Genomic DNA, 19,343 nt, shown 5'->3' on the forward strand with positions numbered 1-19,343 from the left:
TGAATCTTAACCATGCCTCTCCTATTTGGAATCACAGGCTCAAGTAAAACCACTGACTTAATTCTTTTTTCCTTCTATATCCAAATCTCTTCTATCACATATAATTTGCTTGAAAGATGAGTGTCTCACACTGTAAGGAGCACAGATGTGCCTCTCTTTCTCAGCTATAATGATGAAAAACTCCAGGAAGCAATTATTTTGTGAATGGATTTTATGGAATGCCAAGTCATGCTGCAAAAATAATTCATCCTTCTGTTAACAACAAACATTCACCCAAATGTCGCCCCACCTGCCAAAATAAGTATGATGACAAAAACAAGATTTGAAAAAAACAATGTATTTTCCAAGTTGTGAAGCAGTGTTCAATCATAGCAGCATTATAAACTCTTATGTGGATAATCCATTAGACTTTAACATACTGCAGTATACCACAATCTAGAACACTGTACTGTAACAGTATTTCAAAGAAGCAATCTTGCCATGATATTTGTTTGAATCTCAGAAAAAAGCAATTGGCTATTTCTAACTTTACTTATGAAACCTTTAGCATACTTTGTGGGAGTTGTGTATTTCATTACTGACCCTTTGTTTACTATCTGATTTTTATTATAACTAAATACTCAGAGTAGTAAAGTGAGAAGCTTTACTGCTTGTTGGAGTAAAGAATTAAAAGTTAAAAAAAAAAACTCAATGTGTTCTTTTATAGTTGGGGTCCAGTCTAAATTCTGGGTTCTCTACCAAATAAAAAGTTCTTGAGGTACCATAAATAATTTTCAAAATGAACAGCCTCTGAGTCCAAGATGGCAGACAAGGTCCCGGCACGTGTCTGAAACCCAGGTGCTAAAGACTAATGCCTGACTAGGGGTGCAGCGACTTAAGGAGGGATACCAATCTCTCCTCCGTATATGAAGAACAACAAGAAGGCGGACAATGATTGTTTCCTCCTAGAGTCCAACAAGGAAAGGACTCGGTGGTTTGCAAAATGCTGGTACATCCATGACCTCCTGAGATTTGAGTTTGACATTCCTATCCCATATCCCACCACTGCTCTAGACATTGCAGTCCTTGAGCTGGATGGCAAGACAGCCAACATGTACAGGGTGGAAAAATATGCCTGACCAATCACTTCATGCCTTGGTGGGCCGGGAATGTGCCCACATTTGGGCTAGCTCATTTCATGGCTCTGGGGCTGGGTCCTTAGCTGGAGGTGAAAATCCCAGATCTGATTCAGAAGGGCATGATCCAGCATAAAGAGACACGCAACCAACGAAGGGCCAAGTCACTGAGGCAGAGCAGAGGGACCTTTAATAGGCTAGACTCCTGTTTTGTTGTGCATCACCTATCTTACTCATCTAACTTCTTCCCCCTACCCCTCTCCACCTCTAGTGTTACTAAGTAGTTGCAGCAGGCACTGCTGCTATATACATATACATATATATGTGTGTGTGTGTATACATACATATATATGTACATATATATATATATATATACATGTACACACACACACACACAGAATATCTTAAGTGAGATTGGAACCAGGGAGAAGAAAAGACTGGGGCCTTGGAAAACCAAGAGGCAATTTGTGACACCTCTCCAAATGGACCTATTTGAGATCTTGGAAGGATGGGGATAACTGAAAGTGGGTACATAGCATTGCTTTTTTGGTTTGTAGAGATAACCCATCAATTCAAGCTTCTTCCTCTGATGGAAAAAAATAAATAAATAGCCTCTAATTACATAACTACTACATCAATGCCACCACTAAGACAATCAATGTGTAAACACTTTAGTTTTATACTCCAGGTCTGAGAGGAAGAAATTCTTCTCCTGAAGAATCCAATCTTAGCTCATCTACCTATGATTTTATCTGTCACCTCTAAGATTTTACTTCTTCAATTCTCATCTCTCCTCCTGCCTCCTTCTCCCTTTCTGTTGCATCTTTAATTGAATGAATTATCTCAACTGATATATTTTGTTTTCTGATGCTTCTTGAATGATGAAATGCCAGGATGACAGCCCAAGCAAGAGACGTACTGAATTCAACTTACATCAGGTCAATAGTCATCACAGATTGGATTAACACAGTGATTCTCAAAGTAACAGTCAAGAATCCACTGGGCCTCCAAAACTCTTTCAAGAGGTCCATGGGGTCAAACTATTTTCATAAGAGTATTAAGACACTACATATCTTTTTTTTTTTTAACTTTTTTTATTGTACAGTATAACATATATAAAAAGCAAAGGAAAAAAAGCAATAGTTTTCAAAGCACTCTTCAGAAAGTGGTTACAGGACAGATCCCAGAGTTTGTCATGGGCTACCATACGATCCTCTCATATTTTTCCTTCTAGCTGCTCTGGAACACTAGATGTCTTGTTTATGCAAATTTTTATGAGGGTATAGTGATGTTTTCCAGAGGCTATATGATGTGATATTATAACAAAATGAATGGCGGCACTAATATTTGGCTTAATGTCTAGGTCAAACATTAAAGAGATTTGCAAAAAATATAAAACAATGTCATTCTTCTTACTGTTTTTTTTTTGTGTGTGCTTGTTTCAGAAAACTTACCTAATGTTCACAAAAATATGTTGTTTACGTTAACATGAAATGAGGTTATTATTGTCATTTGAAACAAATGCCTTAATTTTTTTCAGTTTTAATTTTTAACATGGTAAATACTGATAGAAATAACCCATGTAAACCAGAGTTCTTTGGAGAGGAGAGGTCCCCGAATATTTAAAAAGGCAAAAGTTTCCTGAGACCAAAAAGCGAGAACCACTGGGTTAAAAGAAAAGATCCCCTCCTCCGAAAAACAGACACTTCCCTTTTCACACCTCTATTGGGCCTCTAGTCACAGCAAACACCCATCACCTAACATTCAGGCACCACCTTAGAATGCAAGAAACCACGCAACAGAACAAGAGGAATCTGTGTGAACAAACTGCAACCTACATAGATAACCCCCAAAGTATGTTTTCGTTTTTGATTTTCATCCTAGATCTATCCAAAAGCCCACTAGGAGTTCCCTCACCTCCAGTTCTTGAGAATTAGTATTCCATTCCTTCTTATTCTCCAGGCACAGTTCCCCACTCTGAGAGATCCTTTGTTTTCGCTTTTTCTGAGAGATTCTTAACATCCTCCATTGGTGACTCTTATGCTTCCGATGCCACTGTCCAGATTACATGAGGCTATTTCTCAGAAGTGTGGAGCTGCTCTGGCATGGCAAGTATATTTCCCACAGAAAGTGCCAACTCGGATAAATTGTAAGCGCCTGGCTGGAACATTGTTTGAGAAGGATCTGAGGCTGTTCCCAGGCTTAACAAGACAAATGCCGTAATTGATTAGTGGTCTACCCTGGGTGCAAGAAGGAAGTATTAGCTTATATGCTATGCATTTGCTGACCTTATGGAAATAAATGGAATCGCTATGGGCAAACAGAAGCAGAAGATGACAATAAATAAAATAACACAGAAATGTACTCGCTATGATGAACAGCAGGTATAAATAATATCTCCCTCATAAACAAACTGAATCAGTTTAAAATAAATGCAAGATTTTAGGATTTAAAGAAATAAATAAATAAATTAGCACATAAGACTTGTCTTGGAGGTATGTAATAACATAATAGCCAAGGTATTTGTTTATCTGAAAGCACATCTACTTTTCAAATCAAATGGGATAGAAAATAATAACTTGTGATTTGGGTACTTTTAGGAGATTGGCCAAAACTTTCTTTCAGATACAACCTTCTCAGAATGGAATCCAGGAAGGTGAATTTTAGGATGCCAGATGTGGCTCTTGACAAGTTCCAGATGTCACTACTGCTGCTGTACGCTGGCATCTGCTACAAGTGTTTAAATTATTTGTAACATATAATCTTGTTGGTGGAATTCATGATTAATGCATGGAGGAGGAGAAAGAAAAAGGAGGAGGAGGGAGGGGAAAAGAAATGGAAAAAGGAGAAGAAAATAAATGAGAAAGAGGACAAAACTTGTTACCGGCAATTTAAGCCAATCTGATTTTTCCTTGCAGGCAGGAAGAACAAATGTTATATATTTCTTTAGAATGTGTTCCCTTGACTATTAGCTCTATAGTGACACACCACTGCTTCAGCAGTGATACAAGCTAGCAATATATTTCTTCTTAATCACAATTCATTGATGAAATTGAAGAATTTTCAGCTCCTCTGAAAATGGGTTCCAAGCACTGACAAGAACACTAACTTGCTCCTTTACAAAACTGCTTTTGGCCATTTTCCCTGGGAGTTATACTGTGGAGAAATATATACACAGGAAAGCAAGTAACACCTGATCTAATAAATCTGGTTCTAAATTCAGCATTGTAAAGGAAATGAAAAAGCAAAGTAAAATAAAAAGACTAATATAGAATTTGTTCCCTTGGAAACAAAGAAAATATATGTTTTTTGGGAAAAAAATATAACAAATATGTTTACAACACAAATTTCCATAAGAAAGTGCCCCTAAATTGAAGTTCTGACAATATAATCACAAATAATCATAGTGAGGAATAAATGGGGACAGAAATTTTTAAAACACCAGTTATCATCATTTACATGTACTTTGAACTTTATAGTTGGCAAAGTATTTTCATGCATTTGACTCCATAGGTACATATTATATACAACTGGTTAAGTGATGTGAACCAGAAGCAGTGCCAGATATTATTTCACTGATGAAAGTTAAAGGTTCCAATTAGCAGAACCTTTCTCCTCCTTCCTGAACAAAACCCAAAAATATCAAAAAGGATTTTCAGTGTTCTATTTGGAATAAGAAGAAAGAAAATACATATAAGAAAGATGGAAGTATTCTAAAACAAGTTATTCAATGGCTGGTTTGATGGGATTTAGATAAAGTCAATGCTGATTCTTAGGACCCGTTCCTTAGGGGAAAGTCTTGAAAATTTTACTTCATTTCTTTTTTTGGAAGAATAGATTTCAGTTCTGGAATTCCATAAACAAGGTGGCATTCAATGATCTTCCTCTTGAACAAAAGGAGAAATATGGGAATTAAAGCATCAGATGTAAAGGTACTTGCTAGCTCTCTTTTATATAATGAATGAATGCTCTTAGATGTCTCTTCCAGCTCTCTTCTTCCGAATCTAAAATTCTAATTATTCTAGTTTGCTAGCTACCGGAATGCAATACACCAGAAACAAAATGGCTTACAAAAAAGGAGAATTCAATAAGTTGCTAGTTTACAGTTCTAAGGCCAAGGTAATGACCCAATTAAAGCCAGTCTATAAAAATGTCCAAATTAAGGCACCAACAAGAGGTAACCTTCATTCAAGAAAGGCCAATGATGGTGAGGGTTTTTCTCTCAGCTAGAAGGGCACCTGGTGAAGTCTCTCAGCTTTCTCTCCCAGCTTCTTGTTTCATGGAGCTCCCCAGGAGGCATTTTTCTTCTCAATTGCCAGACGTCTCTGGTGGTGTGGCTCTCAGCCTCTTGGCTCTGCTCAGCTCTGCTGTAGCTTTCTGTGGCTTTCTCATGGCTCTAAAAAGGGATTGTCTCCAAAATGTTTCCTCTTTTAAAGGATCCATGGGTGGAGTCACAACTCCTGGGAAGCTATGTGATCAAAAGTTACCACCCACAATTGGGTGGCTCGCATCTCTATGGGAACAATTCAAATGCTCCCAGCCAGCAATGTTGAATGAGGATTAAAGGACATGGCTTCTCTGGGGTCCACGACAGGTTCAAATTGGTACACTAATGGATCAGTGTCACCTCCTTACCACCACAGGAATCTGTGCTTGATTCTTTCTTATCTATCTTTTTATTAACTTAAATAAAAATATAATCACACTTATCACATCTGTAGATGACAGGTGATGGCAGAAATAACAGCAATGTTTAATGCAAGATTTAGCTTTTGAAATGATTTCAACAGGTTAAAACAATCTGTTTCTCTTGGTATCCTGACCACATTGGCTGCATTTGCAATCAGCCAAGGGGTTTGTCTTCTGCAGTGAGTGACAATCTAATCACCAGAAGATTTTTAAGGAGGATTCAGAGGAGATAATCTCTCTTCTTGCTTCAGCCAGCCTCTTCTGAGAGTTTGTTGAGGACCTTCATTGGCGCTGCCAGCTTGTGACCTGCCCTACAGACCTTAACTCCATGCTTACATGAGACACTTTTATAAATTTTATATTTACATATATCTCCTGCTGCTTCTGTTTCTCTAGAGAACCCTAGCTAATAAGACATATTTCAAATATTTGGAGGCAGGAAATGGGAAAGATAAATTCTGAGGGCATCCAAGGGGAACAGTTTGCTTTAGATAAGGAAGGAGTCTATTAGACATTTAGATCTTCCCCCAAACAGAGTAGACTACCTTGCAAAGAAGAGGACATTTAAACACTTTCAATGTTCAAGAAGAAACCAGATAATTTACCAGGGACCTCCACACCATCATAATCTCTTTTATATCACTTCTTTTCTTCCAGTTTAATGCATGATCAGAGATCTCTTTCTTCTCTCACTTTATTCTCACTTGTTCATGAAGTAGCCATTCCTTAAATCCCTGTAATATAAACTTCCATTGCACCATGGCAGGGAAAAAAATCCCCTCTTTGCTGTAAAAATCTCAACCTCTTTGCTGTTAAAAAAAAAAAACAGGGACATTTTTATTTTCATCCTCCTTGCCTTTCTGTAGAAAGAGTTAACACTCCTTCCCCATTCCTTCTTGCTTCCTTATCACCTTCCAACGACAGTAATTTTTTGCCCTTCTCTTTCTTCAACTACTTTCATCTTTTTCTTCACTGGCTTATATTTTCTCCTTTCACTTATGAATTGTAGTAGTTTTCTAAGGCACTGATACTTTCTATATATAGTGTTTTACTTCCATTTTTGATAGAGGGATTAAGACACTTTTTAAATCCCCAATTGCAAAAGAATAATTTCAGCAATGCAATTAACATTGTTTAGGAACAATTTGTAATTTCTCTATATGACAAAAAGTAAATACCAACTTGTGTGACAGTGCCCATTTCGCAGTCATTTTACTTCTTAGTTGAAGTGGGAGAAATACTTCAAGTTTTATTGATCTGTTTTCATAGCTAAGAAGGAGAAAATGGTTCAAAATTTATTAAAAGTATAGTTTGACTCAGAGGAACTTTACAGAATCACATTTTATATCACAAACCATCATCCCGCATTATAGATGTTAGCATATTTTATCGCCTTTCTTATCTAAAGATGGGACTGAGGAAGTGTCACAAATCAGGTGTAGCTGGAAAAAAGTTAGTCCCTCCCACATTATGCATATGTCAAAGTTAGACTTAAATTTGTAAACACAACCATATAACTGTTAGAAAATTTTGTAGAAAATGGACATTCTATTTCTCAAGCTTAGGCAAAAGTGCATTCTTACCAGGACTCTCCAATCTCTTATTATAGGAGCCATTTGGTCTATCTGGGGCTATTTACCATTATTATATTCTTATACTTACATCACTTAAAGCTTCTCTACTCTGTTTTCAATGTTGGTCAACACAGAAATATCACTCCTTCAAATGCTTATTCCCCTTTCAAACGAACCAGAACTGCAGTCCGGGTAGGTGGTCACTAGGTGGAAATAGCTGCTTTAAGTCGCACGATCCCCAAGTCTGAACAAAAAGTGTGTCCTTATAAAGATCTAGACAAGAGCACTCCAGTTGAACTTTCAGCAGATGAAAATGGTTTTCTATACCATCCCATGAAATACCCATGAACCAGATGCCACTTGAAACGTGACTAGTGCAAGTAAAGGCCTAATTTTTTATTTTATTTAATTTTAATTAATTTAAAATTGTAAAGCCTCATATAACTAGAGGCTAGCATACAATCCAGTACAGCACAAACTAGTCTCTAGGAAATACAGCCATGAACTGTTCCTATGGTCTCCTTTTTAGGAGAAATGTAAATGTTGTTACTGCACAAAAATGCAATGCTACACTACAACATTTACACTGACTCATTCATCTAATAAACATTTATGGAATACACCAGGAACTATTAACCAGGTATCAAGCCAAATGCTGAGAGCATTTAAGAGCTCTTTCAGGACCTCAGAGACTATTGAGAGAAACAACAAATATGTAAATAAATTACAGTATAATTTTACTTATACTCCTAGCTTCCCAGCTGCTATGACAAATACCACACAAAGGGTTGGCTTCAATGGGAATTTATTGGCTCGTGGTCTCAGAGGCTGGCAGGTTTATTTTCTCCCAGATCGGTAGCATTCTGGCTGGCCAGTAAACATTGGGTCCCTTAGCATTTCTGTCACATAAAAAGTCCTCTCCTTTTTCTTTCAGGTTCCCTCAGACTTCCAGTTTCCTGCTCCTGCCCATGGCTGTGGGCGACACCACCTATGGCAGTTATTCTTTGTCCCACAAAGAATCGGCATGAGAAGGAAACTCTTTGACACAAAGTCAGAATGCAAGGAAGTCTCTGTTCCAAGTGAGAGCCAGAGCCCCGAGTTTGTTTTCTGCTAGTTATTTATCGGGTAAAGAGGCCATTTGGAGTTAAGCTATCCATTGAACACCAGGGGAGGTTCCGGTTTGCCTTGAGGAGGTATTTTAATTCTAAGAACAAAGCCGGAATTTTCCCATGAGTAGGAGGATATGTTCCAGATAAGCAAATGCCACAAATAAGCAAAGCTGACAAATATACAAATGACACAACAAAAAGCACACAAACATCTTGAGCTGTTTTCAGCTGCAAGTCCACAAACAGGTAGACAAGCCAGTGGTTTTCCATACTTGAGGACATGCAAACACAGAGCAAGCCTACAAATGTTTTAACCATATCTTCCCCCTACATGGCTTTCTCTATGTTCAAATTTCTTCTGCTTCTAAAGAACTTCAGGAACCTGATTAAGACCCTCCCTCATTCAAGTTGGCCACAACTTATATAAAAATAACTTCCCCAAAATGTCCTATTTAAAGAGGTACACACTCACAGGGATGGGATTAAGACTTAGAACATCTTATTTTCTGGGGTTCATAACTCAATCTACCATGTTTAATACCAGAGATGTGAATAAAACATTGTTGAGTGAATGTGAATAACCCTATCTATAGGATTTTAAAAGGTGTTCTTGAAAAGTTTATGTTTAAACTGAGAACAACATAGAAGTATAGATTTTATAAATAAACGGGGGAGGAACAGAAGGAAAAAGTGGACATTCTGGAAAAAACAGGGAGTCCTTTTGAAAAGGCCTGGAGTGTCCCGGAAACTGTGCAGTAGCAGAGGATGCTGCTGGACACTGCACTTGTCTGGGTGAATCTCATATGATAAGTCAGAAGTTTGGATGCCGAGTGTGTATAGTATATGTCCCCTATGATTTTTATGTTTTACTGGAATCACTTAATTTTTAAAATTTCACTTTGTTAGATTTTTAGTTTATTTATGGTGAGATCATGTCTGTCTCATCCATCACAGTATTCCATACTATTCGATAGGGAATCAATAAATATTTGTTATATGAATAAACGTTCCTGCCTGATGCCCTTTGGAACTACACCATCTAATAGTTTTCCAAGTTACCTTTCTGACTTCTAGTGTCCCACCTTTCCGTGGGCCTTCAGGGAGCACGAGAGACTGCTATTTGATGACATTACTTTGGGACAGGCTTCATGACTGTGTTCCCTGAATTTTACATAAAGCTGGGAACTTTAATAGACAAGTACATTTGTGGTGTTGAATTTGAGTTACCCAGATCAAGATACCGAAAGGAAGGGAACAGAAATAACGCCCCTTCACCAATTAAAAGGAATAATAACCTTTCTAGATTCCATTCTGAAAAGATTGTCTCTGAAAGAAAGTTTTGGCTAAGCTCTCAAAAGTGCCAAAATCAAAACCTGCTGGCATCTATCCCGGTTGATGTGAAAGTTAGATGAACTTTCAGATAAACAAATACCCAAGCTATTATGTTACTGTAACATAATTTTCTATACCAAGGGACAGCTCATTATTAGAAACAGCCTGGGATGAAGAGATACTAATCGCAGACATCTCCTTCCTGTCACACCACGCCCCACCAAGAAAAAAAAAAAAAGAAAAACAAATGGAGGTCAGAAGAAAAGGTAAAATAGTTAATTTGATTATTTTTGCTCAGAAGCATTAGGGATAATGCAAAGACCGGAAATAATCCTTTAACAACCTACTCCCCTCTCGCCGGTAGCCGTCGGGACACCTCGCAGTCTAGCGTCCAGACCCGGCTGTCGGGTTTAAACAGCTTGTGACCCGGCCCCAGACGCGGTGGGCGGAGCCGCGGCTCTTTGGGACCGCCCCACCCGGCGGGTCCGCGTGCGTTCGACTGCCGCGTCGGGGCGGTGTTTCTTGTCCCTTCGCGCGGCCCGTTCGCCTGGCCTCCCGCCGCCTCTGGGCTGACGTGTCTGCAGTTTTTCCGCGGCTGGGCGAGTCGGGCCGCGATGGCGGACGCTTGGGAAGAGATTAGGCGGTTGGCGGCTGACTTTCAGCGGGCGCAGTTCGCCGAGGCCACACAGAGGTGCCCGACCCTCCCTCTCCAAAATAGGCTCCGGGTGGATACTCCAGGGCCTGGGGCCTCAGTGCCTTACTCTGGACTCCCCTATCCCATGTCGTCTTTCCCGTCTCTACCCTCATCCCCAGCCTAGCTCGCGATTCTGAATCCAGTTCTCGCCGCCGCGGAGTCCCCAATTCCACCCCTGCCAGGTGCTGGGGTGCTCCGCCCCCCACGATGGCCGAGGTCCGTGACTTCGTGCTGTCTCCGTTGAATGTCCCGCTGATCCGTCTTCACCCCCCGCCACCAAGTCCCTGTGGCATCACTGACCATTATACACTTCCTGAACTAGACGTTTGCGGAGGTACAAGTGAGCTGGAAAAAAGAGACTGGTCCCCAAATATAGTATTTTGCAAATACCTTGTTGATCCCTTAAATTTTTTCCTTTTTTGTCCACCGTTAACATGTGCTAGGCCAGACCCACTGCCCCATCTGTCATTTTTAGGGACTCCAGGCACTGACATTTCTTATAAACCTACTAGCCTTGGGACGATTTGTCCAGAGCACCCTACCTTGTAATACTATATGTGTGTGTGTGTGTGCGTGTGTGTGTGTTAGTATCCTTTCAATCCGTTGAGTATTTTTTGCCTATAATGTTTTATTCTTTCTGTAACTGAAGGCCCTTTCCCCTTAATGTTGCATTTTGTAACACTGCTAGCAAAAGAGGGCACAGTAAGTGCTTGAGTGGTTAACAAAAGCAGTTTGGTTTTACTAGGTCAGATCCCCTGTCTACCTCCGAACAGAGTGTTTGAGAGAAGCGATTATCCACATAGTTTAAAAGAAAATTCTGTTTTTTTTGCTGAAGTTAAACTGGAAATTGAAGTAAAAGCAGGGCAGGTTTTTTCTTATCTAAATCATATGTTCTCAATTTTCTATTCAGATTTGAAGATTGAAAGCAGGCCTAGACGCCAGAACAAACTTGTAACCTCTAAAAGAATGATTTGTACCTCAGTAAATGACTTAAGTGCCCGTAAACCTATTTACTCCCAAGAGTTGTGGATTTTTAAAATTTACTGAACCACTTTTGCTCTAATAATGAAAGATACATAATTTGTTTTTTAGAATTTATGGACTCCTTACCAAGACTCTCTTTTGAAAGCCTGCTTTCATACATTCTGTTAATTTACTTGAGTATCAAGTGTAGCAAGTATAGTTTTAAAACATAACTTTTCTCCTTTCTCTCAGGTTATCAGAACGTAACTGCATTGAGATTGTGAATAAATTGATTGCTCAGAAACAGCTAGAAGTAGTACACACACTTGATGGGAAGGAATATATTACTCCAGCCCAGATTAGTAAAGAAATGAGAGATGAACTTCATGTCAGGGGTGGTAAGTATTGGAAGATATAGTATACCCTCCATTACTATGGTAATTAGCTGAAATATTTTACTGCGGTAGAGCAAAGAGTGTTCATAAAGCTTAAGTGAATTTTAATGCTGTCACTTTACAAAATAGTATTTCTTATTATTTTCAGCTATGTTGTACTATATGTGGATTAATCAACTATTTCTCTTCATGATTCATTAGTTTGTTGCATGACTCTGGAGAGGGTACTTAGTTGCCTGTTACAGCTGATAATTGTGAAGTGGGAAGCAGATTTTAAAGGATTATAAATTCCTGAAAATCAGAGCTGTTTTTTAAAAATCTTACCTTTAAGTATTTGCAAATTAGGAAACTCAATGCAATGTGATGCTGTACTTCTCAAATGAAATGCAAGTTGTGGTATTCCTTTATTGTTTTAAAATTTGAACTACTGAACAAATTTGAATACTGTTTGATTAAAAATATTTGATTAAATAGAAGCAACTATAAAAGTAATCCTTCATTAGATGTTATCATGGTATAAACAATGTTTGTTTTTTATCTTCCTACATAGTGGTAGTAAAATATGATCTACATTTTGGAATACTTAACAGGTTTCCTTTTGCTGATAGGTAGAAACCTACCTACTGGTTTGAGGTATTTGAAAGAAGTCCATCTGAATTTAGTTGTCAATACTTCTTTTGTCATAGTAGATAAATTCTACATTGTAAAGGAAGATGAATATCTTCTATAAGGTCTGGACAACTTTATATATCAGTTAATGCTCTTAATTGGCCTGATGTTATAAATAAAACTGAAAATAAATCACTACCATATACATAAGCCATGAAAACTTTTTATTTAATTAATTGTTATTTGAAGACATTAATTATTGTTATATGTCCTTGTGGAAGAAAGTCTATGACTATCCAAAAATTATTTTTGAAATTTACAGTTTTAGACTGATGTGTACTTATACAAAATTTTAAATAAATAATTTGTCTTTTTTTTAAAGGTCGAGTAAACATTGTTGATCTACAACAGGTAAATTTTAAAATCTATAAATTTGAAATTGATTTATCACATTTTTGATACTATGAATTCTTTTAATGCCTTAAAAATGTTCACAATATTGGTAATATATTTTGTATAAAGTTTATAAAGAAATAATTATATAACTCTCACTGGTGTAATGAGTCAGTTTAGAGTTTTGATATATTGAATCAATGTAATAAAGTTCTTATTTCTCAGCTGACTTGCTTATCCTTTATCAAATATACTCATATAATTTTATGTAATTACTGTATTTATGTATTTTTGTGTAATTTTGGAATATCAAATATGCTCATATCATTTTATGTAATTACCGTATTTTGTAAATTTGTATAATTTTGGAATAAATCATGTTTATGCATTTTAGCTTGTAGAAGTAATGGAGAAATATGAACAAACTTAGGAAAAATATTTTCAATAGATAGTAGTGTACATGTCATTGTCAAGGTATACTGTATACTAGAATAGGCTAATTTTATGTGAAAAGGTATCAGTTATATGATAATTTATCTTAATCCTTAGTGTAAACTTTCCCACAAAGCAGAAGTATAATTGTTCAGAACTAACAGTAAATGTGCACTAAGGCTCTAGTTTTTTATTTCAAATTCATATTATAAATTTTTATAAATTGTCATTCTAAATGGGTAATTTAGAATGTTAGAAACAATATGAACTTACCACTAATATAATTTGTATATATTTTCCAGGTAATTAATGTGGATCTGACTCATATCGAAAATAGAATTGGTGACATTATTAAATCAGAAAAGCGTGTTCAGATAGTGTTGGGACAATTGATAGATGAGTAAGTACAATATTTAGGGGCACTTTGTTGTTTTCCTTTTTTTAAATACTGTTTATATTTAAAATGTAAACCAATTTTGACAGTTAGCCCTGTTGGTTAGAACTCTGGTAGTGCTGATTTTTATTATAAGCATCATCCTACTGAAAATATAAGGATTTAATTGTCTATAGTTCTTGGAAATATTATAAACTTTAATATTTTCTCTATTTTATCTTAAAACAACAAAAATCATCATTTGCACAGTCTTTTCTTTGCTATCTTAACTCTGAAAGGAAATTTCCTATGAAAGGAAAATATATTAATGAAAAAATGGTTGCACAGTTTTCAGTTAAAAAAATCCATGTGATTATTGCTTGAATAACCTTACATTTGGTTATATTGTGTGAAAAAATATTTTTTCATATTAATGAATGGTGCAGATTCCATTCATCTGAAAAAGAAGAAAATTATTTTCTGGGTGTGGGTGTACCTTATTGCAACAGAGAAATGAAACATAGAAGTTATAAATAAAGAAAAGCGATTATTCCTACTAATTTTTTTTTCTTTTCTTTTCTTTTTTTAATATTAGGAGCTATTTGGATCACTTAGCCGAAGAGGTAAATGATAAACTGCAAGAAAGTGGTCAGATAACCATATCAGAACTGTGTAAAACTTATGATCTTCCTGGAAACTTTCTGACACAGGTATTTTTCTCACTAGCATAATACGTGTTTTAGATCCATAAGCAATTTTATTGGAAGAAAAAAGCTGTATCAAGTTATTTATTGCAAGTGTTTCGTTCTACATATATAAGAGGAACTCAGAGATATCCTAAAAATAATTAGGAGACTCTGAGTTCTAGAAGTGTCTTGGTACAATAGTAGGTATACCAGAAGTATATGGGTTTATTTAATGCTTCTCATATCAGTTGTACAGAAGCTTTAGCCAAGAGATTTACAGTCATGATTGCCTGGTAAATTTTGAGAAGTAACTGGTGAAGGATTGTAATTTAGGGCAGTGGTTCTTAACTAGGAGGCAATTTTGCCCCGCAGCGGTCATTTGGCAGTGTCCAGAGACATTTTGTGTGGTCACAAGTAGAGTGGGAGGGAAATGCTACTGGCATATTATGCATAGAGGCCAGGGATTCTATTAACAATCCTGTAATGTACAGGACACCTTCTACAACAAATTATTATCTGGCCTAGAAAGTTAATAGTGTCAAGACTAAGAAACCTTGATGTCGATGTTTTTCTTTTAAATGTCTCTGTTTTCTTCCTCTAAACTATCAGTATAATAATAAGAACCAAGAAACTTTGCTTATTCTCTTAACGTTAGGTGTTTGTGCCAATACTCAAATATCTTTTTTTTTTTTGCATTTCTCACAGCATCTTTATATTCACTGTCTTTTTTTTCTTTTAAAATGTTTTAATTAAAATACATGCAATTAAAATTTTGTATGGCTGATAGTTCAACATAGTTCAGAAATATAAAATATAACCAGATATTCAGGGGAAAGTACCATTCTAATGCCTGTTCCACATCTGCCCAGTCGTCCTCTCCATCTAAGCAGCCATTGTAACCTTCTAGAGACTTTGTAATACAGTTACAAGCAAATATGAATATACATCTTAATTCTCCTCCTTTTAATACAATACATGCTCTATTCTGCATCATGCTTTTCTTTCCCTTAAAAATGTGTTAGAGATCTTTCCTTTTTTTTTTTTTTTCACAATCACACAGCCCCATGGCGAAAGCTATATCATTATACAGTCATCACCAAGAAGCATGGCTACTAGAACACAGCGCTACAGTTTCAGGTACCTCTCTCTAGCAACTCTAATACACCATAAACTAAAAAGGGTATATGTATATAATGCATAAAAATAAATTCTCCAAGTTCACTCATCAATGTTAGTTCATATCAGTGAGACCATACAGTATTTGTCCTTTTTGTCTCTGCCTAATTTCACTCAGCATAATGTCCTCAAGGTACATCCACATTGTTACAAGATTCATGACTTTATGCTGTCTTACAACTGTGTAATATTCCATTGTATGTATATACCACAACTTGTTTAGCCACTCCTCTGTTGATGGACATTTGGGCTGTTTCCATTTCTTGGCAATTGTAAATAATGCTGCTGTAACTATTGGTGTGCTAATGTCCATTTGTGTCCTTGCCCTCAAATACCTAGCAATGTTGTTGCTAAATCATATGGCAGTTCTATACTTAGCTTCCTGAGGAAACGCCAAACTGCCTTCCACAGCGCTTGTACCATTTTACATTCCCACCAACAATGGATAAATGTGCCTCTTTCTCCACCTCCTCTTCAACACTTGCTGTTTTCTGTTTTTGATAATGGCCATTCTGGTAGATGTGAGATGATATCTCGTGGTTTTGAGTTGTACTTCCCTAATAGCCAGGGAAGTTGAGCATCTTTTCATGTGCATTTTAGCCATTTGTATTTCTTCTTCTGAGAAGTGTCTGTTCATGTCCTTTGCCCATTTGGTAATTGGGTTGTTTGTCTTTTTGTTGTTGAGTCATTTATTTCTGCTCTAATCTTCGTTATTTCTTTCCTTTTGCTTGCTTTGGGGTTAGTTTGCTGTTCTTTCTCTAGTTCTTACAAGCATGTAACAGCATGATTACCTTGAGAACATTATGCTGAGTGAAATTAACCAGAAACGAAAGGTCTCTGGAAGGTTACAGTGGCTGGTTAGATGGGGAGGGCAACTGGGCAAATGTGGAACAGGCATTAGAGTAGTACTTTACCCTGAATGTCTGGTTATATTTCTGAACCATGTTGAACTAGCAGCCATACGAAATTTTAATTGCATGTATTTTAATTAATTCCTCAATTTTTACTCTTAATTCTTTTTTGATATAGGCATTTATGGCAATAAATTTCCCTCTTAGCACTGCCTATGCTACATCGCATAAATTTTGATATATTGTGTTTTCATTTTCATTTCCCTCAAGATATTTACTTGTTACTCTTATAATTTCTTCTTTGACCCACTGGTTGTTTAAGAGTGTTTTTGTTGAACCTCCATATATTTGTAAATTTTATGGCCCTCTGCCTGTTATTAATTTCCAACTTCATTCCTTTATGATCCAAAAAAAGTGTTTTGTATGACTTCAATCTTTTTAAATTTACACATAGTCTTATTGGGCTTCCCTTGTATGTGATGGATTGCTTTTTTCTTGCTGCTTTCAAAATTCTCTCTTTCTCTTTGACATCTGACACTCTGATTAGTGTCTTTATCCTGTTTGGGGTACACTGCACCTCTTGGATCTGTAATTTTATGTCTTTCATAAGAGATGAGAAATTTTCAGTGATAATTTCCTCCATTAGTCTTTCTTCTCCTTTTCCCTTCTCTTCTCCTTCTGGACATCCACAACACATATATTTGTGCGCTTCATGTTATCATTCACTTCCCTGAGTCCCTACTCATATTTTTCTATTCTTTTCCATATATTTTCTTTTGCTTGTCAGATTTCAGATGTCCCGACCTCCATTTCACTAATCCTTTCTTCTGCCTCTTCAAATCTGATATTGTAGGTTTCCATTGTTTTTTTTTCCATCTCTTCTGCTGTGCCTTTCATTCCCTTATATTCTGTGATTTATTTTTTCAAACTTTCAGTTTCTTCTTTTTGTTCGTCCCTTGCCTTCTTTATATCCTCCCTCAATTCATTGATTTGATTTTTGATGACAGTTTCCATGTCTGTTTGAACATCCTAAATTAATTGTTTCAACTCCTGTATCTCATTTGAATTGTTGGTTTGTTCCTTTGACTGGGTCATATCTTCAATTTTCCTAGTATGATTTGTTATTTTTTGCTGGCATCTAGGCATTTAATTTCCTTAATTTGTTTATTCTGGAGATTGTTTTCACTCTTTTACCTAGGATTTTCTTGCTGGATGGCTTTGTTCTCTATGTGTTCTTTGACATTCAGTTCAGCTTATTCTAGACCTCTAGCATAGGTTTTGTTTAACAGATCGGAATTTTTCAGTTCTTGTTTTCTTTTTTCTTGCCCTGCCTGTATCGAGCCTTTTTTTTTTTTTCTTAGAAGGGTCTGCTTGGATATTATAGACCCCAGTCAGATTTTCCCAGACCAAACTGGCCTCCTCTTAGGAGGAAAGAGTCACCTGCATCAGTTTTCCCTGAGGGTGAGACCCAGCAGGTTGACAGACTTTCCTATGAAGCCTCTAGACTCTGTGCTTTTCCTATCCTGCCCAGTATGTGGTACTTGTCTGCCTGCAGTTTCCTACCGGTATAAAGTGGTGTGATGCCTTTAATGTCAGCAGACTCTCCCAGCTGGGGTGTGGTTGAGACAAAGGAGAAGTTGTAGGCTGGCTTTAATTTCTTCAGTTTTCCAGTCCCTGGGGTCTAAATTTCTTGAGGGAGGGTTTCCACCTGAGCCAGGCTGCACCCCTCTCCTGGTGAAGGCAGAGCCTCCAGGGAATTAATTTCTTTCATCTGATCAGCCTCTTTGTCTCTCAGACAAGCTTAATTCTGCCCTTGCCTGGAGCAATTGGAGCCTGAGAAGCCTTGCAGTTCTGTCTAATGAGCAGTTAAATAGTAGAAACAAAGCAAAAAAAAAATCCTTTTCAGAGCAGGACCCCTGTTCCTCGGGTTTGTTAATCAAGAGCTTAAGTTGGTACGTTGCTCTTTATATCTCCAGGTTCTGTGTGCCCCCCCTCCCCTTTTTATTTTAGGATCCAGCCCTTTTCAAGTATCAAATCAAATATCTTGATTTATGTGTAGTAACAGTGCTACCTAAAAATAGAAATTGTTTCCCTGCAGTTGGGGTTTTATATGCAAATGGTTGTCTGACCCATTTTAAGAGATTTAGCCCTCTAATTGCATTAAAAATATCATTTAAGGAATAGATCTTGTCTTTTATATAACATTTCAAAAACTTAAGTTCTATTTTACATAAGCAAGTATATTTGTATGTTAATCATAGAAGGTAATATAATATGCTTTTAAAGCACCTTTTAAAAGTATCAAATAAGACCATATGATTTATAAAACTGTTTCTGAATGCATTTGGGAAATAAGTATTTAAAATGTATATTTGAATTCCAGTTTTTCTGAATATTGCAGGCAGTCAGCATTTCATAGATTATATTCTGAAAGCTCATTAAGAGTTTTTTTGAAAGGCATTTTCCTGTATCATTAAGTATCAGTCAACCTGACATGAGTGGATTTAACGTATCTTGAAATGTGAAAGTATGTCCAGACTTATTTCCATATTCTTGACCCCAGTCATAGTGTATCTGTGGAGAAATAGTCTCCTGAATTTCAAACCTGATTGCTAAAAAACCTTCTTACCCTAGAATGGATAACCAGATCATCTACCATTATAGATTTTCTGTACACGTGTAGCTTGTTAATGTTTGCATCAGAGAAGGTAACTTTCCAGGTTTTATGTTTCCCCAGGTTGCAGAATCTTGGGACAGAATTTATTTGTCTCTATCAGTGTTAAAAGCTATAGATTGTATCAAACCAGTGGCTATGTCTTGGCTGTCTATATGTTGAGAGCTGCCTTTATCTAGAAAATTGGTTATGTAGTCATCTTTATTTTATATCAGAAAGAGCCCTTATTACCAAGTAGCGAATCCTTTTAATGTATCATTCATTTGATCCAATTATTT

The 19,343-nt window shown here is 36.8% G+C and overlaps 1 protein-coding gene across 2 annotated transcripts in view; it reads left to right on the forward strand.

The window, feature by feature from the left end:
* The first annotated feature begins 10,362 nt into the window (after positions 1 to 10,362).
* The window catches only part of UFL1 (UFM1 specific ligase 1), a 38,566-nt gene continuing 29,585 nt past the window's right edge, over positions 10,363 to 19,343 (forward strand). For both annotated transcript variants that reach the window (XM_077162429.1, XM_077162430.1), the window contains exons 1-5: positions 10,363 to 10,510; positions 11,729 to 11,874; positions 12,863 to 12,891; positions 13,608 to 13,705; positions 14,274 to 14,388. In XM_077162429.1, coding sequence (XP_077018544.1) covers positions 10,434 to 10,510; positions 11,729 to 11,874; positions 12,863 to 12,891; positions 13,608 to 13,705; positions 14,274 to 14,388 — 465 coding nt within the window. In that variant the 5' untranslated portion in view covers positions 10,363 to 10,433. The remainder of the gene's footprint in view (positions 10,511 to 11,728; positions 11,875 to 12,862; positions 12,892 to 13,607; positions 13,706 to 14,273; positions 14,389 to 19,343) is intronic.

This window comes from Tamandua tetradactyla, chromosome 5 (genome assembly GCF_023851605.1).
Source record: "Tamandua tetradactyla isolate mTamTet1 chromosome 5, mTamTet1.pri, whole genome shotgun sequence".
Taxonomy (NCBI): Eukaryota; Metazoa; Chordata; class Mammalia; order Pilosa; family Myrmecophagidae; genus Tamandua; species Tamandua tetradactyla.